Source organism: Suricata suricatta, chromosome 12, assembly GCF_006229205.1.
Source record: "Suricata suricatta isolate VVHF042 chromosome 12, meerkat_22Aug2017_6uvM2_HiC, whole genome shotgun sequence".
Classification (NCBI taxonomy): domain Eukaryota; kingdom Metazoa; phylum Chordata; class Mammalia; order Carnivora; family Herpestidae; genus Suricata; species Suricata suricatta.
The window spans coordinates 84922270-84949702 of NC_043711.1; the positions used below are offsets into that span (position 1 = coordinate 84922270).

The 27433-nt window shown below is 37.3% G+C and overlaps 1 protein-coding gene across 2 annotated transcripts in view; it reads right to left on the reverse strand.

The window, feature by feature from the left end:
* Nucleotides 1–1628: 1628 nt before the first annotated feature.
* The window catches only part of RBL1 (RB transcriptional corepressor like 1), a 52821-nt gene continuing 27016 nt past the window's right edge, over nucleotides 1629–27433 (reverse strand). For both annotated transcript variants that reach the window (XM_029918015.1, XM_029918016.1), the window contains 9 exons: nucleotides 25049–25181; nucleotides 24048–24314; nucleotides 22964–23175; nucleotides 15978–16154; nucleotides 14439–14510; nucleotides 12393–12483; nucleotides 6759–6907; nucleotides 5195–5359; nucleotides 1629–3095 (listed from right to left, as the gene is read on the reverse strand). In XM_029918015.1, coding sequence (XP_029773875.1) covers nucleotides 2925–3095; nucleotides 5195–5359; nucleotides 6759–6907; nucleotides 12393–12483; nucleotides 14439–14510; nucleotides 15978–16154; nucleotides 22964–23175; nucleotides 24048–24314; nucleotides 25049–25181 — 1437 coding nt within the window. In that variant the 3' untranslated portion in view covers nucleotides 1629–2924. The remainder of the gene's footprint in view (nucleotides 3096–5194; nucleotides 5360–6758; nucleotides 6908–12392; nucleotides 12484–14438; nucleotides 14511–15977; nucleotides 16155–22963; nucleotides 23176–24047; nucleotides 24315–25048; nucleotides 25182–27433) is intronic.

The window sequence follows — 27433 nt, forward strand, 5'->3', positions numbered from 1 at the left end:
AGAGCGAGAGAGCAACAGCATGATCAGGGGAGGGTCAGAGAGAGAGAGAGACACAGAATCCAAAGCAGGCTCCAGAGTCTGAGCTGTCAGCAGAGCCCGACCCGGAGCTTAAACCCACAAACTGAGAGATCTTGACTTGAGCCGAAGCTGGACGCTCAACTGACTGAGCCACGCAGGCGCCCCGAGAACCAAATTCTTGAACATGACAACTATGGCTGGTTTAGTTTTATATCCCTCGTACCTAGCTAAGGGTCAGGAATATGGTAGGCAGCTAGTGACATTTTTGACTTAGTGAAAGAAAAAAAAAGAAGAAAATAAAAAGAAGCAGGAATATTGCTTTCTTTAAAAATCTGATTTAATATAATATTAAAATCTTAATTAGAAAAGAACTTTAAGCTGTGAGTTTCATCTGGTGAAATATGCATGAAAGCACTGAGAGAGAAATAAGTTCTTTCCTTAATTCAGTAACGTAATTTGGTCCACGAATTCATTCCAAGGAGTTGAAATAATCCTGTTTCTTTAGATGTCTCAGGCGTTTTTTGAATTGAGGTGAAATTCATCTAACTGAAAAATTTTTATTTTTTAAACAATTGTTTTAAAGTGTCATCTAGTAAAGTCACAATGTTATACAACCTCCATCTAGATTAAGTTCTAAAATGATTTTCCTTCCCTCAAAAGAAACCCTGCTATAAACATTGGGGTACATGTGGCTCTATGAATCAGCACTTTCAACAACAGCTAAATTATGGAAAGAACCTAAATGCCCATCAACTGATGAATGGATCAAGAAGATGTGGTTTATATATACAATGGAGTACGACATGGCAATGAGACAGAATGAAATCTTGCCATTTGCAGCAACAGGGATGGAACTGCAAGGTATTATGCTGAGTGACACAAGTCGGTCAGAGGAGGACAGATATTATATGTTTTCACTTATATGTGGGCCTTGAGAAACTTAACAGAGGACCATGGGGGAGGCAAAGGGGAAAAATAGTTACAGACTGAGAGGGAGGCAAGCGATGAGACTCTTAAATACAGAGAACAAACTGAGGGTGGATGGGGGATGGGTTGGGGAGAGGGGGAAATGGGCGATAGGCACGGAGGAGGGCACTTGTTGGGATGAGCACTGGGTGTTGTATGTAAGCGACGAACCACAGGAATCTACCCCAAAAGCCGAGCACACTTTACACACTGTATGTTAGCCAATTTGACAATAAATTATTAAAAAAAAGAAGACGAAACCCTGTACTCAAGTAGTCATTCCCATTTTCTTCTTAGCCCCTGAAAAGCACCAGGTACATTAACTTTTAAGTTACACTAAGGTATTTAAAAGATACAAAGCAGGTATTTAAAAAGATGTAAGTTTGGGGCGCCTGGGTGGCTCAATCGGTTAACCATCCAACTTCGGCTCAGGTCATGATTTCACGGTTGTGAGTTCTGTGCTGACAGGCTGGATGGAGCCTGGATGGAGCCTGCTTCAGATTCTGTGTCCCCCTCTTTCTCTGCCCCTCCCCCACTCACACTCTCTCACAAAAATAAATAAATGTTAAAAACAAATTTTTTAAGGTATAGGTTCTAGATGGCTGTACAATTGTTTCTAGTCACACAGAAAAGAACAAAATATAGTTTTTTTTTCCAGTATCTCAAGAGCTCCAATGTTTTATTAACCATTTTATGTACACTGATATCAAGTCTTGAAAACTACTAAAAACATGTCCAAAGCTTCTTATATAGTCAATGTACAAATGCTCATGTATATTTTCTACAATAATGAAGATGAAAATGACACAACAGTTACAGCTACATAAAAATATATACAAAGACTTAAGACACATTTGATATTATTTGGCTTACAACATGTGTAGATACTACACAAAAAATGAGGATATAATTTGCAGAAAAGTAAGATGTGACCAAAATCACTTTTCTTCCTAAAATTTAAAAATAAAATTCCTGACGGTAGCAATTACTAATTTACAGCCAAATTTTAGATTTAACTCAAATTAGCCAGGGTTAGATATAAGTTAAGTTAAACATATAGTATTTAAAAAAATAAGCTTTTTCAGTTTAAAAAACATACATTGCATAACATTTTCTCAAAATTAATTAAGAATGGTTTATCCATGTCCTTCCAGATTCTGGAAACACATTAGAAAAAGTAAATATTGAACAGCTGATCTTTGGAAAGCTGCACCCTAGTATCCCTTTTATTAGGTTGTGAAATCAGTTACGAGGCCTTTTATTAGGGCTGGAAGGCAAGAAGCTGGAGCTCAGGTACAAATCTGCTTATACTCAAAGAGACAAAGGCTATGAGAAGGGAGCTAGACAACCCAGGATGGAAGTGGCACCTGGAGGTGGAGTTGCCGTAGTGGGTAAGAGACAGTGGGTAACATCCTTTGGCCCAAGTGCTATGGGAAGCAATCCCTACTCAATATACATATGCATTTTTTAGAGTAATCTCTATGCCCAACCCTGACGTCAAGACTCACATGCTTTCCCAACTGAGCCAGCCATGTGCCTCCTACTCAATATTAAATTGAGAACAGAAATATCTCAAAGTATGCTTAACAAAAACAGATTATGTACCTTCATATTACAAAGCATAGGAGACATTTTTAAACAGTGAGCTGCAAAATTATGAGGTATCTCCTTACTTCATCTTTAAAACTAACCCAAGGAAGAGACATTTAAAAAATTCTTTAACTCTTAAAATGTTTAAAAGGCACTTGAAATATTGCTTTCCAATCCAGCTTAAATATACTGTCAATTAATTTTGGATATTAAAAAAAAGCACATAATTTTGGTGCAATTTTTCTTATAATACAGTGATACTTTCCATTTACAGGGCTGAAAGTTTTGAAGGATAGAGCCCCAACATTCTGCAACCTGAAAGTGCTTTTCTTGTAGAAACAGGAAGGGCATTAATGATTTGCTCTCTCACTGACAACATCCTGTAGTCGTTTAAGCAAAACATCATCATTTTCTTGACAGAGGCGTTTGGCAGGTGATTCTGCATCACCATCGATGGCTATTGCTCGTTTCTTGGTTCTCTGTTCACCCTGCCTTATCATATTGTTGATATCTTTCAAACTCTGTAAAAATAGAGGACATGGGTGAGTAAAAGGGGGGAAAAAAGCAAAGAACTAAACTGCTTTTTCCTGCACTCTACCCAAAGCTGAACATTAGGTAGAGATTATCTTTTGAATCTAGGCCAACCTAATGAAGGCAACAGAACTAATCTTATAATGGTTTTAAAAACTGGATAGACACTGGACCAGATGCAGTAGAGGGATCTAGGAACTTACTAGGAATGCAAACTCTGAAGCCTCACCCTAACACCCACCGTATCAGATACTCTAGGGACGGAGTCCGGCAATTTATGGTTAATCAAGCCCTCCAGGTGATTCTGAGCTCCCTTAAAATTTGAAATCCTCTTCCTAGAGCAATGCTTTATAAGCATGGATGTGCTTACTGATCACCTGCAGATCTTGTTAAAATGTAGAATCAGATTCGGTAGAGCTGGCATGAAGTTTGAGATCTAGCACTTTTAAAGTTTATTTTTAATTTTAAATTTTTTTAGAGAGAGAATGAACATGCATGTGTGAGCAGGGGAGTGGGTAGAGGGAGAGAATCTTAAGCGGGCTCCACACTGAGTGTGCTCTGTACGGAGTGTGGGGCTCAGTCCCACAACCCTGGGATCATGACCTGAGCTGAAATTAAGAGTCACTCAACTGACTGAGCCACCCAGGGGCCCCAAGATCCTGCATTTTTAACATGCCCCCAGGTGATGCTGATGTTGAAGGTCTATAAACTATATTGAGTATACTGACGGCCTTAAAGAAGTGGCTCCTGAAACTGTGGATCACAACTGTCTAGAGAACCTGACTGCCCGAGCTCTGGGATGCGGTAGGTCCATCAGACAGATCTGTGGTCAACAAGGTCCCCCAGGTGATTCTACTCTAAGGTTTTGAAAGTACCATCTTAGAAGTCAATTAACTGGTCCCAACTTTCATTTCATTTAAGAATCTCTTCTAAACATCCTTGTAGTAAGTCAACTTCTATGAAGAAGAAATGCAAATCTGTGAGGTATTCTATCTCAGGTGAGGTTGACTTCTGGAGACATATTAAACATATCTACTTGATAGCCTTTCAAATATCTGAAAACATCAGTCATATAACTGTCACATCTTCATCACTGCATGGGAATTAAGATGGGGATAACCACAGAACTGTTTGTATAAATAAGACCTTTTTTCACGCTTTTCACTATCCCATCACCAAATGAACTTTCACTTTGAAAGCTTTTCTTTAAAGTTAGTATCCCTCGTGTCTGACCATTGCCTTATTGATCCCTTCTTAAGGTCATGTTTAAGCAGGGTGACACACTGGACTCTTGTAGTGAATTTACCCAATATCATATCAATAGTAATGGATTAAACTACCTCAGTTGAATACATTGCTCTTGATCACAAGAAACTTGCCACAGTGACAGTTCATATTATTTAAAAAATTTTTAAAAACATTTATTCATTTTTGAGAGGAAGCCACCGAACTCAAACTCATAACCTGTGAGATCATGACCTGAGTATCCATATACTTCATGTGCATATTGCTATCATGGTATTTGTGATACTCTAACAAAACTAACTTCGTCATCTATTTTCCTGCCTGGTTGTGGATTCAGATCAAGGCAGGGAATGGATTTTCTTTTGTTTCAATTCACTGTGGCAATCCAACTCCTATATTAATTACAAAGAAATGCTTTATAAAGCCCTGCTGACATGAAGTGTAAAGAACAGTCTGAGTCAAAAGTGAAGGCCAACACTGTGGCTGCACGTGTTTTAAAAAATTTTTTAAATATTTATTTTTGAGAGAGAGAGAGAGAGAGAGAGAGAGAGAGAGTGAGCGCGTGTGAGTGGGGGAAGGACAGAGAGAGAAGGAGACACAGAATCTGAAGCAGGCTCCAGGCTCTGAGCTGTCAGCACAGAGCCTGACCTGGGGCTTGAATTCACGAACCATAAGATCATGACATGAGCCAAAGTTGGACGTTCAACTGACTGAGCTGCCCAGGCACCCCAGTTCATATTTATTAGTAGTAATTTTGCAGACAAAGAACAAGATTAAAGATTACTAACTGGCAATCTGAAATCCAATTTTTAACAAAGGTGCATAGGTTGTTGTGACACCTTACCTTAGAAGGGCTGCCATTGAACTTATATAGCAGAGCACTCCTTGGTGTAAGGCCTGACGCATTCTTGTGTGGGGAAACATAAATGGAGTGTTGCTGGGAAATGCGGCGTGGTGAGCCTGGCTGTTGCTTAATATGTGGAAAAGGAGAGAGTGGTGGAGCTTCCATCTGAAATAATCCACAAATAAATTTTTGTAAGATAAAAGTGTCTTTTTTGAATCCCACCATATTTTTATTCTTTTTTTTTTTTTAAGTAGGTTCTATGCCCAACATGGAGCTTGAACTCACAAACTCAAGATCAAGAGTTGCATGTTCTACCAACTGAGCTAGCCAGGCGCCCCCATATTTTTATTCTTATTGGCATTTCTTAGTTAGGTGTCAGCTATACTCTAAGAATTTGTTTATGGCTGAAAACAAGCAAAGATGTGGTCCATTACCCTTTATTTTCAACAGTTACTAACAGATAAACAAATTTATTTTCCTGCATCTTTCAGGGAATCCTGAAGAATTCTGAGTGAGACACCCAAAAGTGGTAAGCTAGACGTACAGGAGCCCCTTGCTCTTGCACAGAAAGTAGAGGCAAAGAGTAGTCAATGTCCTAACACAATAATCTCTCTATATACATAACACACACACCCTGCCCCATAACCAAAGCCATAGCAGAGAGAATAAGAGAGAGAAAGAACTCCATGAGCCTGAAGGATGAGTCTACCATGGAACATATTTGTTAGTAAAATGATTAAGACTTTATACTGAAATGCAAATTATTTAGAAATAGAATTAGGGAAGCAGGGTCTGTACTTTCCTTTAATATTCTCTACAATGTTTTCATTCTAGGAATAAATCGAGATGGTTCCTTAATTAATAATTTCATTCATCATCTTCAATTGAAGCTAATAAAACTAGTTTCAATTGGCTAATGATAGACATACTCATGACAGGTGAGGTGGAACTGATGGGAGCTGAATGAATAGTCATGGCCTCTGAGAATAGTCACAGACCACATTCCTTGAAATGTAAAGAGAGACACAAAATACACATATATGGCTACTGGTTAGATGCAGTTTCTACTAGGTCCTTCTTTCAACTAAAGTCTGCTCTCCTGGGAACCAACCTCAGCTTATACACTGATGATATTTTCACAGGCCTGCTGGTACTGCCAAATTTGCATTAAAATGTCTTAGTGTTGCCTCTACTAATGATCCAGGCCTATTTATTTCCTTTTCTCTTTGAGAAAAACATTTATCTTATATATACATATTACAATAGAAATCAAAAATAAGAGAAAAAAATTACCAGAATTGTTTTCCCTTTTCCATATTCTCATCTAGTAGTTGCCCATATGTTAACATAATTACCAAAACTTAATCACAATATGGATAAAATTTCCATGATTTCTTCTGGTCTGTGTTGCATGATAGTTTTAATCACTCTCTAACTACTGGTATTTTTTTTCTCCTATAAAATGCATCAGAGACATTTTAACTCTGAAGCACTTATCTAGTAAACTCATAGTAATCCGACTATGGCTATAAATATTCATAACATAGTAAAATATAAAACATACCACATGGTCCTGATTTGACAAGTCATATCTCAGTGCAAATGACTTCACTCTTCCTACATACACTGTATTGTAAAATTTGATAAGATCACCTCTTTCCTCTTTCACTGGTCCACTAGAACAGTCTGGTGTTTTTGTAGCATCTTCCAATTCTGTTAAAAGATTCAGAGTTATGACAGATGTCATACACAAAGTGGTGATCTGAATTATAAATCTATAATATATAAAAAAAATCAGAAGTGCTTGGGTGGCTCAGTCAGATAATGTATGACTCTTGATCTTGGCTCAGATCTTTTTATTTTAGTTCATTTATTTATTCTGAGAGAGAGACAGCAGAGCCTGATGTGAGGCTTGAACTCACAAACTATAAGGTCATGATCGAGATGAAATCAAAAGTTGTATTCTTTTTTTTAAATTATTTTAAATGTTTATTTACTTTAGAGAGAGACAGAGTAGGAGCAGAGAGAGGAAGACACAGAATCCAAAGCACGCCTGAACATGGGGCTTGAACCCACGAACCACAGATTATGACCTGAGCCGAAGTCCAATGCTTAACTGACTGAGCCACCCAGGTGCCCCTCAAGAGTTGTATGCTTAACCAACTGAGCCACCCAGGTGATCCTCAGCTCAAGTCTTGATCTCAGGCTTGTGAGTTCAAGCCCTGCATTGGGCTCCATGCTGGGTGTGGAGCCTACTTAAGGGAAAAAAAAAGTAAACACAAATCTTTAATTAGAGCAATTAACATTTTAAAAACTGTTCAAAACCCATCTACATTATGTATAAATTAAGTTGGAATCTTGAGAAATGCAAATATATGTACTAGGCTACTACTACTCTTTTTTAAAAATTTTAATGTTTATTATTTATTTTTGAGAGACAGAGAGAGATAGTGCAAGCAGGGGAGAATCCGAAGCAGGCTCCAGGCTCTGGGCTAGCCGTCAGCACAGAGCCCGACGCGGGGCTCGAACCCACGAACCGTGAGATCATGTCCTGAGCCGAAGCCGGACGCTTAACTGACTGAGCCACCCAGGCGCCCCAGGCTACTACTCTTTAAAATTTTTTTTTAATGTTCATTTATTTTTGAGAGAGTGAAAGACAGAGTATGAGAGGGAGACACAGAATCTGAAGCAAGCTTCAGGTTCTGAGTCTGATACAGGGCTCGAATTCAAACCAGGAGATCATGACCTGAGCCGAAGTCAGTTGCTTAAATGACTGAGCCACTGAAGCACCCCAAGGCTAATACTCTTTTCTCTAGATTACTATTTTAGTAAGAATGTTTCACAATCATACTTGAGTTCACTGAGTTATTTTTTGGGGGTGGGGCAGAGAGAGAGAGAGAGAGAGAGAGAGAGAGAGAATGCCAAGCAGGTTCCATGCTGTCAGCACAAAGCCCAGTGTGGGGCCTGAACTCACAAGCCACAAGATCATGACCTGAGCTGAAATCAAGAGTCAGAAGCTTAACTGATTGAGCCACCCGGGCCCCTTCTTATCAAGTTTTTTTATGCACAGTCCCCCTTCCCTATAATACCCTAATGAACACTATTCCAAGGCACATTGGCTTTGTAACAGCTGTTGTAGGTTATTCTCACTACATGGATCAGTCAAAATTATTTAATGTCCTCCTTTGATTAGAAATTTCTGGACACAGAGACTATACATAGTCTTCACATTTGTGTGTCATTCCAATTCCAGTCATTAATATTTACATAAGGTGATGGACTCTATTTATTTTGAAGGAACCAAACATTTAAAACTTTCTGGGACTTTGGTGGGGTGCCTGGCTGGCTCAGTGAGCAGAGCATGTGACTCTTAACCTGGGGGTCATGAGTTCAAACCCTATGTTGGGTGTGGAACCTATTAAAAAAACAGTGATATTTACAGTGATATTTTGGCAGTTTCTTGTGAGTTCTAAAAGCATGACTATAATCTAAAAATGTACTTTATTTATATCTTCATTGTCTACCTGGTGATTTTAAGATGGGCATAATGTGAAATTAAGTCACCTGATTTTCAATTTGCAGTTACCAATTTATATATCTCATATGAAAATAGAATTTTTGTCTGAGAGAATTTGCTTTTAGTGTTTTTTTAATGTAACCTATTATTATTATGTTTAAGTAATCTCTATACCCAATGTGAGGCTTCAACTCATGACCCTGAGGTCAAGAGTCACACATTCTTCTGACTGACCAGCCAGGCACGCCAACAACATTTAAAGTATTATAAATAAGGAATATGGTCTTAGATAAATTAACTTAAAAAGGAAAAAAGACATTTAAAGAGCAATATTCATTAATAAAATACCATAAATTTTACATTGCTTAAAAAATGACAGGGGTACATGGGTGGCTCAGTTGATTGACCCTCTGACTCCAGGTTTCCACTCAGGTCATGATCTCATGGTTTGTGGGATTAAACTGTGCATCAGGTTCTATGCTGACAATGCAGAGCCTACTTAGGATTCTCTTTCTGCCCCTCTCCCTCTCATGCTCACTCTTTCCCTCTCATGCTCACTCTTCCTCTCAAAAAAATAAAATAAAATAAAACACTCACGTGTAATACTCTTGAATATTATATTTATTACTTAGGTTAAGCTATAATCTGGGTCTCTCCAGGGTTCTAGTCAATAATGCCAATCTAGGGTGGTCTGCTGCTTCAATGGTGGAGAATGCATGGTCTGTGAGTGAACTGGTATTTTGATCAGGAAGCTTATTTCCAACAGGTGGCTATTATAAGGGTTTCTGTTAGGTTTATCTCAATCAAAAGCCAATGCTTTGCTAATTAACATACTCAAAGTCAGAAATGGGTTTTTATTAAAAATAGAAAAGGTGACACCTGGATGACTGAGTTGGCTAAGAGTCCAACTTCAGTTCAGGTCGTGATCTTACGGTTTGTGAGTTTGAGCCCCGTGTTGGGCTCTGTGTTGACAGCTCAAAGCTTGGAGCCTGCTTTGGATTCTGTGTCTCCCTCTCGCTCTCTGCCCCTTCCCCACTTGTGCTCTTTCTCTTTCAAAAATAAATATTAACAAGAAAAATTTAAGGGGTGCCTCGGTGGCTCAGTTGGTTAAGTGACCAACTTTGGCTCAGGTCATGATATCACAGTTCGGGAATTTGAGCCCTGTGTCAGGCTCAGAGCCTGGAGCCTGCTTCAGATTCTGTGTCTCCTTCTATCTCGCCCCCTCCCCCACTTGCACTCTGTCTCTCTGTCTCTCTCTCTTTCTCAAAAATAAATAAACATTAAAATAATTTTATTTTTCTAAAATTTTAAAAAATATTTATTTGAGAGAGAGAGACAATGTGAGCAGGGAGGGTCAGAGAGAGCGGGAGACACAGAATCAGAAGCTGGCTCCAGGTTCTGAGCTGTCAGTACAGAGCCCGATCTGGGGCTCGAACCCACGAACTGTGAGACCATGACTTCAGTTGAAGTCAGCTGCTTAACTGACTGAGCCACACAAGCACCCCTAAATAATTTTTCTAAATTTAAGAAATGGGTTTTTAATTGATGAAAATTCTGACCATATGTTATGTAAGCCTAATGCTTAAAATCGGTGCATGTTGTGGAAATTAGAAGCATTTAAGAAGACTGGTTAACATATTTGAGACACTGTCCATGATATCATGAAACAGATGAGATTCACTGAAGTCTATAGAGCTTTACTATTATGGATGATAATGATGCCCAGCCTGAACTCTGACGCATGTCATCTGCTTGTTCCTGGTTTTAAGGCTAACAGAGTCCTGCATCTGAATCTTGGCACCTGCCTCATGTGAACCTCTAATGTGTGAGGTGGTGATTGGACAGCCAGGTTTTTGGGCGATCTATACAGGATGTGTAAACTATGGGTGCTTTCTAAATAGTAATCATTTTATACCTAATTAAGAATTTTACAGAAACACCACATAGGGTGTTTAGGTCATAGCAACTAACCATAGTTTGAGAAAATATAACATACCTTATTTGAACATAAACTTGCCTGACTGTATCCTTCCCTGTAACTTTTTCCCTTTTTTGGTGCCAGAATTCCTGAGTCCATTATCACTTGATACTTGCCCTGCTCTGTGCCATCACCATTGGATAAAGTCTTAAAAATGTTTGCTTACTAATAAATATCTAGTTAATAAATGTATATACAACAGAAGGTGATCTGAAACCTTTAGGTTGTAGAGTGGCTAACCTTCAGGGACCTCAAACTTCATTTGCAGATATTGTATCTCTTGAACTTCACTGTTCATTGTATGCCAGATACTTGCTAGTAATTATTTTGTTTCTCCTGGAGAACATTATTTTCTAGCTAACCTCTGGTACCTGTTTGTCTCTACCCCCACCCCACATGCCTGGTTTTGTATTGATAGAAAAACCTCTTAGGACAGATGAGCAACATGTACCACAAAAATAGAAAGGCTGTGTGTATGTGTATAAAATATACACATTTGTAGTTGATATATGTGTATCTATAATATATATGTATTTTTTCAGGTTTACTGTCTAATACACTTCCACTGCCTTGAAAAGGCTCAGGAATAATATATCTACATAAAAAGAATTGAGCTTGGCTTATGTATCCTTGAATAGGGCAGATTCTAGGTCATTGTTATTAAAGAATTTTTTGGTGAATAATATCTTAAAATTTCAGATCCCAATAAATACCATAATGATCATGGATATCTATATGATTAGATAATAGTCTTTGACTCTAGCAATCTTCTCTAAGAATTTATCCTAAGGAATGTGGATCAAAGATTAAGCTATAGTGATGTTCCTCACAAAGCTATGTATGACAGTTAATAATTTAAATGGCCCACACTGTGGAATAAATCACGGTACATGTGTTACACATGTACACATTAAGTAATGGAAAGATGAACAAGGAAAAGATGGGCAGAAGAAGCATTTTAATAGCTTATCAACATATGAATAATTATCATTTGATTTTTCCTTTCTTTGAAAAAACTGTCCTAGTGCCTCAAGTCTTACTTATCATGATGGTAACAACAGGATGGCAGCTTTGTTGGTGGTGGCAGAATACTTATATACTTATTAATGAGGAAACATTTCCTTAATTGTCACCCCAGGCAGATCACTGACAGCTACCTTACTTTCCCTGTAATTCAGAATTATTTTTAAAATTTATTAAGGGATGCCTGGGTGCCCAGTTGGTTAAGGGTCTGACTTTCGCTCAGGTCATGATCTCGTGATTCATGGGTTCGAGCCTCACGATGGGCTCTGTGCTGATAACTCAGAGCCTGGAGCCTGCTTCAGATTCTGTGTCTTCCTCTCCCTACCCCTCCCCTGTTCAAGCTCTATCTCCCTCTGTCTCTCAAAATAAATAAATGTTCAAAAAGTTAAAAAAAAATTATTAAGAGCCTTTTACATGTTTTACTAATGTTGTAAGTATACCACAAAACTTCTTCTAAAGCACAATTAATAGGGGAAAAATGAATGGTTTCAATTCACAACCTCTTTGGATGGAGGCACCTGACTCCTACTTATCTCAAACTTGTTTCTTCCCAAATGCTTTCACATATGCATTATTCATTCCACCGATATCATTCACTCCATGATGCCTGACATCCACTGCATTAGGTACAATGTAATCAAACGTATATTACACATAGAATATTAAATTGGGCAACTTACCACAATCTGTCATTTCAAAATCACCATTTATGTTTTTATTGTATGCTACAACTTCTCTTGGAATACTTTTCAACAGTACGCTTCTATAGACCTACAGGTTAGAGTGGAAAAAAGGACTGCTAAGTCATAAAGATGCACAGTTTAAGCAAAACCAAAATAATAAGAATACAATATGCCAATTGAAAGGTATTTGTCTGTATTGGTGATAATCAAGGGCAAAATATTACTAGGCTGGTAAATGTAGATTACAGCAGCCATCTTAGTAGAAGGGATATGGAAACAGAGCCTACCACCTAATATATGCTATTGTAGGAGTTTACAAAATAGAAGAACTAAGTCAGTAAATACAAACTAAACACTGATGAAGCAACTTCAAATATTTGAGCTTGTTTTTTCCTTTAATTCCTTGCATGAGAATCATCTGATCTCATTAAGGCTTGTTGTCCTATTCCCGTCCCATTCCTACCTCCTTTCAGATGGCCACATAAAAATCTATTTCCCTTCCTTCTCCTATATTCTTTCCTACCTCCAAGATAGCAGAAAGGCATGATCCATTTCCTCATCATCCTATGGGTATCGGTATTGAGAAGATATTTAGGAAGCTCTGGCTTGGTCCATTTTGGGCCCACACTAACTTCATCTTAATGATCTTTAGGGATAATCTGGACCTTTCTAGAATCTGTTCCTGAGGGATTTTTCCGAAGAGGTCCAGATACTCTTGGCCTATCAAAGGATATAACAAATGCCTGTAGTTGGCTCTTCTAGTATCTATATAACTATCAATGTATTTTGGGGCTTAGGTAAAGAAGTGAAACTCTATGTGGGGCTCTCTCAGAAAGGGGTGTGACTACCAGTACTTAAGCATGGGGTATCTGAGCAGCCACATCACACCACATCTCTCTTCCTAAGATGGTGGATCACCAAGGCTAGAAAATAGGTCATTATGCACCTTAGAGCACAGCAACCAAGCTCCTGAGTGGTCAGTCTTAAGGTACAATAACTTTGTGTTCTTCAGCTACAATAACAACAATATGGAACAAACAGTAATTAAATATATGTGCCAGGCCACGAGGCTAATATTTTATATTTCCATGATTGAAAAGTTGTAAAGGATTTTTACCATGGCTATTATAAAACAACATTATCAAAAATGCTTGGTACCTATTTAAAGATTCAAACATTAAGATTCTTAGTAGGTGGCAAATGAAGCTGGACTTAAGTTACTAAATCCTCAAATTTCACGGGATTTAAACATCATTAGAGAATCAAGTTCCACACAATTTGAGAATATTATTATTATTTAAATTTATTCTTTGGTAATCTCTACACCCAACATGGGGCTCAAACTCATGACCCCTGAGATCAAAAGTCATATGCTTTTCTGAGCCAGCCAGGCACCAGGATAATATTATTATAGATATTTTTCATTAGATTATTTAAAGTTTACTTATATTGAGAGAGAGAGAGAGAGCGAGAGCGAGAGCGAGCGAGCGAGCACAAGTGGGGAATGGGCAGAGGGAGAGAAAGAGAAAAAGACAGAGAAAGAAAATCCGAAGGAGGCCATGCACTGTCAGTGTAGAGCCATATGTGGGGCTCCTACAACCCTGTGATCATGACCTGAGGTGAAATCAATAGTTGGACACTTAACTAACTGAGCCACCCAGGTGCCCCTAGATTTTTTATTAAAGTAGGTTCCATGCATTACGTGGGGCTTGAAATTTAATACCCTGAGATCAAGAATCTCATGCTCTACAGATTGAGCCACCAATGAGCCCCTCATTAGATTTTTTGTAAAAAATGTTCCCACTCAACAAATGAACAAATAAATGTAATAGGAAAACACGTGAGAAGTATATGCAAATATATGGGTGAGTCATATAAATAGCTAATTTCCTGGCTTTTACTGAAATTGTCTTTAGAGTTTAATGGTATTTATTAAACCAGAAAATCTAAAGTACAGTAAAACTGTACTTTAACTTTTATATGACTTGTCAACAGAGAAATAGTACAAATCTTTTTTTGGACAGGAGGAAAAATGGTACTCACATGACTGTTAGCCTGGGGCTGATTCCTATAACTTTTCATTATTTCTTGAAAAGTTCTTTCTTCTTTTGTTACCTAAGGAAAAGTAAAAACTGCATTTATCAGTCACCTTTAAAAGAAAAATGGCTCTGAACAAAAGCTCCGATTATAGGTTGGCAGTGAGAGGAGTCTTGCAGAAAGCCATTAACCCCAGGCCAGTCCATGACGAAAAACCACTACCACATATGATTTTTACTACCTTTAAAGTGCAGGCTTTATGGCCTGTGGGACTCAGATAATAGTTTCATTAATCAAAAGCACTGAGATTGCTATGGTATAACTTTACCAAAAATATATTTCTTTTTATAAAAAGAATGCTACAAGAAAACTCAGGTCTGCTGCATCCCCTGCAGTCCCTGATTTTACTGACTTTTAAAGTACCCTTTTAAAAGTAAATTAGCCACATACTAAAGGATAGAAAATGTCTTATGGTGATTCACAAGAAAACTGAACAATTATTATAGGATTAGGTTTTTAATATTTTAGGACAGATGATAGGGTTTCTAATGCTTAGACAGAAAAGTCATGGTGGTGGCCAAAAGGAAGAAAATGAATTAGTGAGCCATAAAGGTATCCCTTCTGGTCTATTTGTTATAAAATTTACTTAAATTACTCCTCTCTGCTTTACTGCCCATTAGCACTAATCCCGTTCTTCCATAATGATGCGCTAAAAATGCCAAAGCCTGAACTCTGATAGTTCCATGGAAAACATAAAAGATTAGTTAATAACACTTATTAATCTCTATTTTGTACAGAGATCTTAAAGGCATTGTGAGAGAGGAGTTAAAAGGAGTTTAAAAACATGTCCTCTGCCTCAAAAAGCCAAAAAATTAGGTCTTAACTATGTATATCAGCTAGTATTGCCAGGGTGGCCAAGATTGTTCAGACCAAAGTTACAGATGATTGTTTCAGGTATATCAGAATTTCAAAAAGCAAGTAAGATATGCTATTTTATGAATGAAAATACCTAGAAAGTAAAATGCTTTTCTAAGGTGGTACAAAAAAAATCACTGGAAAGCAGTATGTTATAGAAGCTATTTTATAAATTGGGAGTTCATTAAATTATGAAATACGAAATCCTAGGTTGCCATTTATTAATTGTGTAACTGATCAAGCTTACCTTCAGCTCTGGGCCTCACTAACCTACAACATAATCATCATTTTACTGTAAAGCATTAGATGAGAGGCATCACAGAGATGGGGGTAGAAATGATGTTGTTCACATTAATAGTATGGAGAGCCATTTATACAAATGGTCTCCAAGACCTTTTCCAATTTCTTTACAACCAGTGTATTCTTATGATGTGGGAAGGCTGATTATTACAAACTGAAATGGAGAGTCCATGGAATAGATGCAGTAGCTGGAATTAGCTACTTAATTAACAATATGGACAATATTGGCTATAGCATTTGAGCACACTAACAATTAAGTATAAAAGATTATCACTCTGTGCTTAAAAATGGGTAACGAGGGGAAGGAGCTTCCCCCAACTTATACATTACCTTTGCCATGATGTAAAAGGCACAAAGAAGCAGCTGATCCAAATGTCGGTCTTTCATTAGATCAGGGCAATGAACTAAAGTGAATTCAAAACACGTCCATATCTTCCTTCGTAACTCATTTGAAACATCCAATTTTAAACATAAATCACGTAATCGTACACTTGCTAAATGATAGACCTATGATGGAAGGTAGCACATTGATGAAAAAAAAAACCCCAGTAAATAATTTCTCTATTTTATCTTACCATGAACATGGGCTTTCAGGCCAAGGTTAACAAATACCTAGGCTGTTGACAAATGTATGTAAAATTACATAAAATTTCTGTACTATAGTACTAGTTCATTGGCAGAAGACTTTAATTCTCTTCAGAAAATCATCATAAAAACTCTTTTGGAAAAGATGTCCTCTATGCTGTGATCTATGTATAGTAAGAAACACTAAAATGCAGGATTTACTTGCATCATGATCATTATGAATACTTAATTATTCAAGGGTTCAGAAATCCCCCACACTTTTTGTGGTTTAGATAAAATTGCTAGAAAGAATTAAATGTCAGGGGTGCCTGGTTGGCTGAGTTGGTGGAACATGTGACTTGATCTCAGGGTTGGGGGTTCCAGCTCTATGATGGGTATAGAGATTACTTGAAAATAAAATCTTTAAAACGTTAAAAACAGTCATATAATAAAGAATTAAAATGTTTGATTTCAAGAATGTCAGAAAGCAAAACCATTTAAAAAACCTCCCCTATATTCATTGTTTTTATGAGCACATAAATAGAATATTAAAGTAAATGAGACACCAAGTTTTTTGTTTTTGTTTCTAAGTACATCAGAATAAATTTATTATTTTTTTCTTAAAAACAGTTTTTTACATTTATTTTTTGAGAGATAGAGTGAGACAGAGCATGAGTGGGGAGGGTCAGAGAGAGAAGGAAACACAGAATCTGAAGCAGGCTCCACGCTCTGAGCAAGCATTCAGCACAGAACCCGACTCGGGGTTCAAACTCACCAACTGTGAGATCATGACCTGAGGTGAAGTTGGACGCTTAACCAATTGAGCCACTCAGGCGCCCCTCAGAGTAAATTTAGATCAATGCCCTGAACCTTTCATATACAGTCTTTACATTAACTGATAACTAATGCAAATAACCTGAAGGTCCTGCAAGATTCTAAAACAGTTTCCAATCATCCAAGAAGCATTGTTTTTTAAAATTTTTTTAATGCTTTTTATTTTTGAGAGACAGAGAGAGTGGGAGACACAGAACCTGAAACAGGCTCCAGGCTCTGAGCTGTTAGCACAGAGCCCAATGTGGGGCTCAAACCCACGAACTGAGATCATGACCTGAGCCGAGGCTGGACGCTTAACCGACTGAGCCACCCAGGCGTCCCTGTTTTTTTTGTTTTAAAAACTGGTGTTTCTGCTGTGGCATTCCTAAATCACACTATTCTTTTTGAACTAAATCTTTTTAAATTTAAATGTCCAGGGAAAAAGAGTCAGGCATCCTTTAGAGCAAAGTATCTTTGGGGGCACCTGGGTGGCTCAGTTGGCTGAGCATCTGTTTCTTGATTTCAGTGCAGGTCATGAACCCAGGGTCCTGAGATCAAGCTTTGAGTCACGCTCTGTGCTGGGCACGGAGCCTGCTTAAGATTTTCTTTCTCCCTCTGCCCCTTTCTCTGCTTTCTCTCTCTCTAAATTAACAAACAAAAAAAAAAAAAAAAGAGAGAGAGAGAGAAGTATCTTTGGCAGGAAAATGATCCACAAATTAAGAGTTTAAAAACAAATATAAGTTATCCAATACACTAATCTGATAGAAAGTCTAGTGGACTCCAAAGCCACAAGTGATTCATTTTATAGGAAACTCATTTTTTCTGCATCTTATCCCCTTGTTTCTGGTTCAACTGGCCAAAAAATAAACAGAATCCATTTGGGTCAGTGCAGTGGGAAAGATGCTAGAACTTTACATTTGTCACAGAAAATAAAAGATATGGCCCTAGTTAAAAAGATTAAAAATAAGACATCACTAAGTAATACTTGTTAAGTATCTTTTACAGAGTTGATCCAATGCCTTAAAGAAACACATACTCTCGAAGTCTGATTCTAACAAAAATATTCACAGTACATTCTATTCAGGCATGGAACACTAGCATCACACTGAATTCAGCATAGATAATAGCTGCAATTTACTCAAGGTATGGTTATTTTGAATTCATTACAGATATGGATACATATGTTCTTTATACAGACATCCTATTCTCTTTTAGGATATAGTTTTTCTAGCATCTAATCTATGTCAAATAGGCTATAATTAAATGGAAAGAGGGGTGCCTGAGTGGTTCAGTCAGGTAAGAATTTGACTCTTGATTTTGGCTCAGGTCATGGTCCTGGGGTTGTGAGACTGAGCCCTGTGTTGGGCTTTCTGATGAGCATGGAGCCTGCTTGGGATTCTCTCTCTCCCTCTGCCCCTCTCCCCAGCTTGCACTCTCTGTCTGTCTGGTTTCTCTCTCAAATAAAGAAATATATGGAAAGAAAAAACCCCAAAGATTCTGAATTCAAAATTAAAAATTCAGAACTAGGGGTACCTGGGTACCTCAGTAGGATATGTGTCCAACTTGATTTTTGCTCAGAACATCATCTCACAATTTGTGGGATTTAACCCCACATCAGGCTGTGCACAGAGCCTACTTGGGATTTTCTCTCTTTCTCTCTGTCCCTCTCCTGCTTGTGCTCTCTTGCTCTCTAAATAAATAACCTTTAAAAACAAAAACAAAAAGCAGGCCTTATAAAGGCACAAGGTAGAGGCAGGAGTTGGAAAGGCAGAGTAGGGGAAGCAGCAGGAAGTGGAGAAAATGGCAAGTCTCTCGAGAATTATGACAAAAAAGACTAGAGGAAATAAATTTAAATTTGCCTCAAAAGTAATTTAGAAAAGATAATTTCTTAAAAATGTTAAGTATTAAACCCTAATCACAACAAGAAACAGTGCCTTCTTTTTCCTTTACAATTAAAAAAAATTTTATTTCTGAGAGAGAGCGTGCACGCAGGGGAAGGGCAGAGAGAGAAGGAGACAGAATCTGAAGCAGGTTCCAGGTTTTGAGCTGTCAGCACAGAGCCCGAAGAGGGCTCTAATTCAGGAGCCTTTAGATCATGATCGGCCTTTTAACCGACAGAGCCACCCAGGCGATCCTCCTTTACATTTCTTGAGGGCTAGCCAGACATGCGGTTGCAGGATAGACTAGAGAGGTACCTTCCAGTTCTGGGATTTATTTTAGAGAAGAATCATGTTTGGTTACAAATATCTGATTAACTTACCTGTCTTACCAGAAGCTGACAGTGCTTGTAAAAATGGGTAACAAATTGAAATTATTTCTTGAAATTATATGTTAAATCTTTCAGTCCTTTTTCATTAATACTACAATAATGCAGGTATTATAATGGAAACTAGTCAAATCTTAATTTAAAAGGTAACAAAGTGAGGGGTGCCTGGGTGGCTCAGTCCTTACAGCATGTGAAATTTAATCTCAAGATCATGAATTTGAGCCCCACTTTCAGAATAGAATTTACTTAACAAAATAAAAGGTAACACATTGGATTTATGAAAAAAACTGTGGAGCCACCCAGTATTCCACCAATTTTTATAATAATTCTTCAATAATTTAAGCTTCTCTGTAAGATCCAAGAAGCACTTGTAGTTCCAGTAAATTTCAGAGGATGGCCAACTGCTTACTCAAAGTGATATAAGAACCTAAGCTGTCAGGAGATATGTTATATCAGGAAACGAAGTCACAGCATATGAGCCTGAGTCTAAACATAGTTCACCAAGATAATGTTCTCTTAAGAGGCCAAATATGTTTCTTTTAAAAGGCTAAACATATATTACCTGATGTCAAAGCTAGACAAAGATACTATAAAAAATATAGGCCAATATTTCTTATGAAAATTGATATGAAAACTCTCAACAAAGTACTAGTAAACTGAATACAACAGCATACCCTAAAAGAATTTTAGTGTGATCAAATATGACTTATTCTTGGAATGGAAGGATAGTTTAATATAGAAAAACCAATTAGAGTAATATACTACATTAACAGAATAAAGGGAAAAATAGGATTATCTCAATTGATGCAGAAAAAGCAGGGGCACCTGGGTGGCTCAGTCGGTTAAGCCTCCGGCTTCGGCTCAGGTCAGATCTCACGTTCGTGGGTTCGAGCCCCGCGTCAGGCTCTGTGCTGACAGTTAGCTCAGAGCCTGGAGCCTGCTTCCAGTTCTGTGTCTCCTTCTCTCTCTGCCCCTCCCCCTCTCATGCTCTGTCTCTCTCTGTATCAAAAATAAATAAAACATTAAAAAAAATTAAAAAAAAAAGAAAAAGCAACTGACAAAATTCAAAACGCCTTTTTCAAAAAATTTTATTTTAGACAGACAGTGAGAGTGTGAGCTGGGGAGGAGGCAGAGGGAGATGGAAAGAAAAAACTTAATCAGGCTTCATGCTCATGGCAGAGCCTGATATGGATCTCAATCCCATCACCCTGGGATCATGACCTGAGCCAAAATCAAGTGTCAGATGCTCAACCGACTAAGCCACCCAGGTGCCCCTCAAACCCCTTTTTTCCTATATAAACACTCAACAAACTAGGAATAGAATAAAACTACCTCAACATAATAAATGCCATATATGAAAAATCCATAGCTAACATCATACTCAAAGTAAAACAAAGAAAAGAAGAAAGCTTTTCCTCTAAGATTAGGAACAAGACAAGGATACAGCACTTTTCAACATAGTACTGAAACTTCTAGCCAGAGTAATTAAGCAAGAAAAAGAAATATAAGGCATCCAAAGTGGAAAGGAAGTAAAATCACCTCTATTTGCAGATTCCCTAAAAAATGTGAAATAATAAATGAATTCCACAAAGTTGCAGGATACAAAATCATACAAAAATCTCTTTTAGTCTTGTATTACTAACAATGAATAATCTAAAAATAAAGAAAATTATTCCATTTACAATAGCCTGAAAAAGAATAAAATACTTAGGAATCAACTTAACCCAGGAGGTAAAAGTGTATATCATAAACTGCAAAATATTGCTGAAAGAAATTAAAGGAATTGCAAATAATAAAACTTAACTGCATGTTAACTAAAAAACAAAAAGCACAACAAAAAGCCCAGAATGCAAGTAAATGGAAAGATACCCCATGTTCATGGACTGGAAGACTTTTTAAAAAAAATGTTTATGTATTTTTGAGAGAGAGAGGGTGTGTTGGGGGGGGTAACAAGAGGATCCAAAGTGGACTCCATGCTGATAGCAGCAAGCCTGACATGGGGCTCAAACCCATGAACCACAAGATCACAACCTGAGATGAAGTTGGACACTCAATCAATTGAGCCACCCTGGTGCCCCTGGACTGAAAACTTAATAATGTTAAGATGTCAATACTACTCAAAACAATCTACAGATTCAATGCAGTCCTTATCAAAATCCCCATGATGGGGTGTGTGGGTGGTTCAGTTGGTTAAGGGTCCAACTCTTGATTTCAGGTCAGGTCTTGATCTCAGGGTCGTGAGTTCAAGCCCCGTGATGGGTTCCATGTTGGGCATAGAATCTACTTAAAAAAAAACAACAAAAAACAAAACATGATGTTTTTTGCAGAAATAGAAAAATCCATTCTAAAAAGAAAAATCTGTACTAAAACTCATATGGAATCTCAAGTGCCTCTGAATAGCCAAAATAATCTTGAAAAAGAAGAACAAAGTTGGAGGTCTCACATTTCCTAATTTCAAAACTTACTACAGGGACACCTGGGTAGCTTAGTCAGTTAAGTGTTTGATTCTTGATTTTGGCTTAGTCATGATTTTATGGTTCATGAGTTCAAGCCCTGCTTCAGGCTCTGTGTTGACAGTGTGGAGCCTGCTTGAGATTCTCTCAAAATAAATAAACTTAAAAACATTTTAAAAAAGAAGGAAATTCTGAATGATGCTACAACATGGATGAATCTTGAAGACTTATGCTAAGTGAAATAAACCTCTCACAAAAGGACAAATGTTGTTGATTCTACTTATGAGGTGCCTTGAATAGTTCATAGTAGAATGGTGGTTACTAGGAGCCGGTGGTGGGGAGAGAAATGGTGAATTATTATAACTGGAACAGAGTTTCAGTTTAGGAAGATGAAAAAAGTTCTGGAGATGGATGGTGGTCAAAGCTCCTTGACCATATGAATGTACTCAGTGACAATTTTGTACTTAATGTACACTTGAAAATGGTTAAGACAGTAAATTTTATGTCTATCTTACCACACATCCAAAAAAGAAGGCTAAAATTGCTGCTACTCAATCTTTCTTGCATTGAATAAATGACTTTATATTTTCATTAAAAATTTTTAAAAAATATTTTATTTTTGGGAAACCTGGGTGGCTCAGTCAGTGAGTGTCCAACTTCAGCTCAGGTCATGATCTCATGGTTGGCAGGTTCGAGTCCCTCTTCAGGTTCCGTGCTGACCACTAGCTCAGAGCCTGGAGCCTGCCTCAGATTCTGTACTTCTTTGTCTCTGTGCCCCTCTCCTGTTCATTATCTGTCTCTCTCTGTCACTCAAAAATAAATAAATATAAAAAAAATTATTAAAAAATAAAAATATTTTACTTTTAAAGTTTATTTATTTTGAGCCAGGAGGGAAAAAGAGAGGAAGAGAGAAGGAGGAAGAGAAGAAAGGAGCAGAGAGAGGGATGGAGAGAACTCCAAGCTGGCTCCATGCTTTCAGTGCAGAGCCTGACGGGGGACCCAATCTTACTAAGCGTGAGATCATGACCTGAGGCGAAATCAAGAGTCGGATGCTTAACCAATTAAGCCACCCAGGTGCCCCTTAAATATTTTAAATAATCTCTACACCCAATACCCAATGTGGGGCTCAAACTTACCCTGATCAAGAGTTGCACGCTCTACCAATTGGGCCAGGCAGGTACTCCAAATAAGATCTTTTTAGATGTCATAAAATCACATACCTTTCTATAAAACAGTGCTAAAGACCCAGTTCTCTTTGGTTTGCTTATTCCAGCTGGATGTGTCTCTTGTGCTTTAATCAGATGGTTCTGTTTTGGAGAAGCACCAATTAATGATTGAGCAGTAAGTGATACAGGACTCTCGACTTTGGACTCCTGAGTTGTGTTCATGGAAATTGGTAGCAGTGTGATCTCTCCAGCATCATTTGCGATACCTAAATGTATAAGCAAGAGTTCTGTTTTAGAAATTAGTTGCAAGTGTTCCAAAAAGACTGTCAATTATCCATCTACCTACCTACTTACCTCCCTATCTATCTATCCACACATAGGAATAGATTAGAAAAGAAGAAGAAAGCCACAACAATCATAATTCTAGGTTATATCACTCTTGTTATCTATTTCCACTCTGAAACAATGTTTTCTGTTTCTGCTCTGAAACAATGTTTTCTTTTGAGCTCTTAATATATTTATAATTAAGAAAAAAGATTCTTGCTTAATACACTCACTTGTAAAGCTCAGATAAGAAAATAAGCCTAATGAAAAGGGTGGTAAATTTACGAAAATGTGAAAATTCAAAAACCAGTATAAGTTCAAAATAAAACAAAAGGTGGAACACAGAGGATTTTTAAGGCAGTGAAAGTATTCTGTATAATACAATAATGGTGGGTGGGTGTGTTATTAGATTTTCATCAAAATCTATAGAATGCACAGTACCGAGAATGAACTCTAATGTAAATTATGGTCTGGGGTCATAATAATATGTCAATGTAGGTTCATCAGAAAGAAAGATACCATTCTTTGGTATGTTGATGGTGATGAGGTCTGTGTGTGTGGGCAGTAGGTATGTGTACCTTCTACTCAATTTTGCTGTGAAACCCAACCACTCTAAAATATAAATTTAACACCCAGTGCAAAATAAACTATTATAAATTAAAATAAATTAAAAAAATAAAATAAAATATAAATTAAAAACATATTATAGGTTCAAAAAAACTGGATTAAAAAGGCCACGTGAGCCAACCCAGCAAGACATTTCTTAAATTAACCAACTCAGAAAATATATAAAATAAACACATCAAAATGTTACCGTGCAATGGAATTGTAACTTTATGTCCTGTTGTCCCTGTGACTATGGCTGTGGCCATAGTTAGAAGACTTTGGCCAGGTGAAATTGATAGATTTTCAGCAGTAATGCTTGAAGAAGGAGCAATTTTCAATTTTGTTCCTTCTGTTACGATCCTGTCCATAAGTATTTCCTTTGGGGGATCTTCCCCAAAAAGTCTTCTCTTAGCACTCCCTGCAGTAGGAGAACTGTAGCGCTCATGGACAGAAATTGGAGACAATGGTTGCATATCTAACAGAGAGAAAAATAAATTTAAAATAGTTTTATATATATTCCAAAATAATAAGTCAGGTTCACTCAATCACTCAAAAAATAGATACTGAGTTACTATATGTTCAGCCATAGGGATTCAGCAGTAAATAACATGGCTTCTATCTTCACAGAATATAGTTTAGTAAAATAAGTATGGAAAAAGTTACTACATGTGAAAATTATGATAGCTCATCTTCCTGGTTTCTTGAACCTCAGCCTACTATTAATGGAGTAAATTATTAAGGGTAAAATAGCAGCTGAGAGGTACAATGAGGTGACTATTAAATTTAAGCAGTCCAGTTAGCTTCTGTCTCCCAATCTTATCTAGTAAATAACATCTGAGAAGGAAAAATCAGTGATTTGGTTCACAGTTTTACCCCTTCCTACACACCCACACTTCAAGCAGTTTAAAGCAGTAGCTCTGGCTTTTTCTTTTGTTTAAGTAGGCTCCATGCCCAACATGGAGCCCAACATGGGGTTTGAACTCACAACCCTGAGATTAAGACCTAGGCTGAGATCAAGAGTTGGATGCTTAACCGACTGAGCCACCCAAGCACCCCTATTTTTATCTTTTAAATTAGAAAATTATTTTTCATAAGCCTCTTTTTCAATCCTGATGAAGAAATTAGATTTCATAATAATATATTTGTAAGACTTGAAAATTTGAAAAAAAATTATTATTTTTTTCATTGTTCTACCCATGTTGAACCTACCCTTTCGAAGACTCCCACTGTCAGTACGAACTTCTTTGACCCTTGGATGCATCAGAGGAGACATTGGCATCATAGGAAGGTGTCCATGTACATTTCCCCCATTTCCTGTTTCAAAGTTACTTGGGAATATAACCTGTAAAAAATAAAAAACCTTTTGTTTTACATATAGATAAATCTACTGATGAAAACTTATGACAGAAAAATGAGGAAAAAAAAGTCTTCAACTGTTTTATATCCCTTCTTTCTTTATCACAAAATAGAACAACTTGCATAAAGTGCTTAGTAGTTTGTGTTGTTAGATATATCTCACTTAATCTTATAATCTGTCTCAAATTTACTGGCCACTTCTAGAAGTAAACTGATAAGGTAGGCACCATCTATTTCCAATTAAGGATGACAAAACAGAGGCTTAAAATATGAAATTTGCCTGATGTCAACTACTATTATTTATTTTAAGTTTTTTTTTTAATATTTATTTATTTTGGGGGAAGGGACAGAGAGAAAGAGAGTGAAAGAATCTCAAGCAGGCTCCACACTGTCAGCACAGAGCCCAAAGCTGGGCTTGAGCTCACAAACTGTGAGATCATGACTTGAGCTGAAATCTAGAGTTGGACACTTAACCAACTGAGCCACCACAGGCACCACTAAAGTTTATTTTTTATTTATTTTGAAGGAGAGAGAGCAAATGGGAGTGGAGGAGGGGCAGAGAGAGGGGGAAAGAGAGAATCCCAAGAAGAGCCTGACATGGGGCTCAATCTCACGAACCATAAGATCATGCCCTGAGCTGAAACTACAAGTCAGGCGCTTAACCAACTAAGTCACCCAGGTGCCGCAAGCAACTACTAAGTAAGAGAGCAAAGGCTTCAACCCAAATCCTCTTTCTTCAAGTTCATAGCTTTTTTCCCCCACTTTCCCAGGGGATTCTACAATGGAAGTATCGATAAATACTGAGGATTTCTCAGTTAATCACAGTTTGCTGGAAAAGACCAAAGACACATGGAAGAGAGATTTCAAGAAATCATTTTTTTTTTTTTACTTCTTCCTGGTCTTGTAGTTTGGAATTAGGGAAAAAGTCATCAGATTTCACAAAGTATAAGAAGACAGAAGCAAATAAAGATGAAAACATAGGAGTTAGGGAAGAGCAACACAGAGGTAAAGAAGAAAAACCTCAATTTCTCACATGATACTAAACTGTGAAATGTGTGGCTTGGGTGTGAGGCACAAATTTCTGATTTTTTAAATTCTAAATACTACTAATGAAAAGTGTTCTTTTACATAAACATTGGAAAATTAAATATGGTAAAATTAATGGCTTCTTAGACATGACTTCAAAAGCACAGCAATATAGGACATTATCAAAATTAAAAACTTTGTGCTCTAAAAGACTTCATCAAATTAAAAGGCGGGGTGCCTGGGTGGCTCAGTCAGTTAAGTGTCTGACTTCATCTCAGGTCAGGATCTCATGGATTGTGGGTTCGAGCCCCGCATCGGGCTCTGTGCTGACAGCTCAGAGCCTGAAGCCTGTTTCAGATTTCGTGTCTCCCTCTCTATACCCCTCCCTGACTCATGCTCTGTTTCTCTCTGTATCAATAATAAATAAACATAAAAAGAAAAAGAAAAAAAAAGAAATTAAAAGGCAACTCATGAAAAGGAAGGGAAGTTTTACAAACCTTATTGACAGATAAGGGAATTGTATCTACAATATATAAAGGACTCCTATAATTCAATAATAAAAAGACAAATAACCCAATTAAAAAATGGGAAAGGATCTGAATAGATATTTCTCCAAAGAAGATAAGACAAATGGCCAATTAGCACATGAAAAGATGTTGAACATCATTAACCATCAGGGAAATGTAAATAAAAACCATAACGAGATATCACTTTATGTCTAATGGCTAGAATAAAAAGGATAAGTGTCAGGGAAGAAAAATAAAAAAGGCAAGTTTTAGAGAAGGTGTGAAATAATCTTCATACACTGATGGTAGGAATGTTAAATGGTGCAGCTCCTTTTTGATAAGAGTGTGACAGTTTCCCAAAACTTTAGGTAAACAGAGTTACTACATGACCCAGCAATTCCATTCTTAGACATGTACCCAAGAAAAATGAAAACGCATGTCCATACAAAACTTGTGTGTGAATGTTCATAGCAGCATTATTAATAAAAGCCAAAAGGCAGAAACAACCCAAATGTGTATCTATTGCTAGATCGATGAACAAAATGATATACCCATATCATATCATATCATATCATAACATAAGCCATAAAAAAAAATGAAGTGCTAATATATCCTATAATATAGATGAACCTTGAAAACATAATGCTAAGTGAAAGAAGCCAGACACAAAGGACCACATTTTATATGCATCCACATAAATGAAATG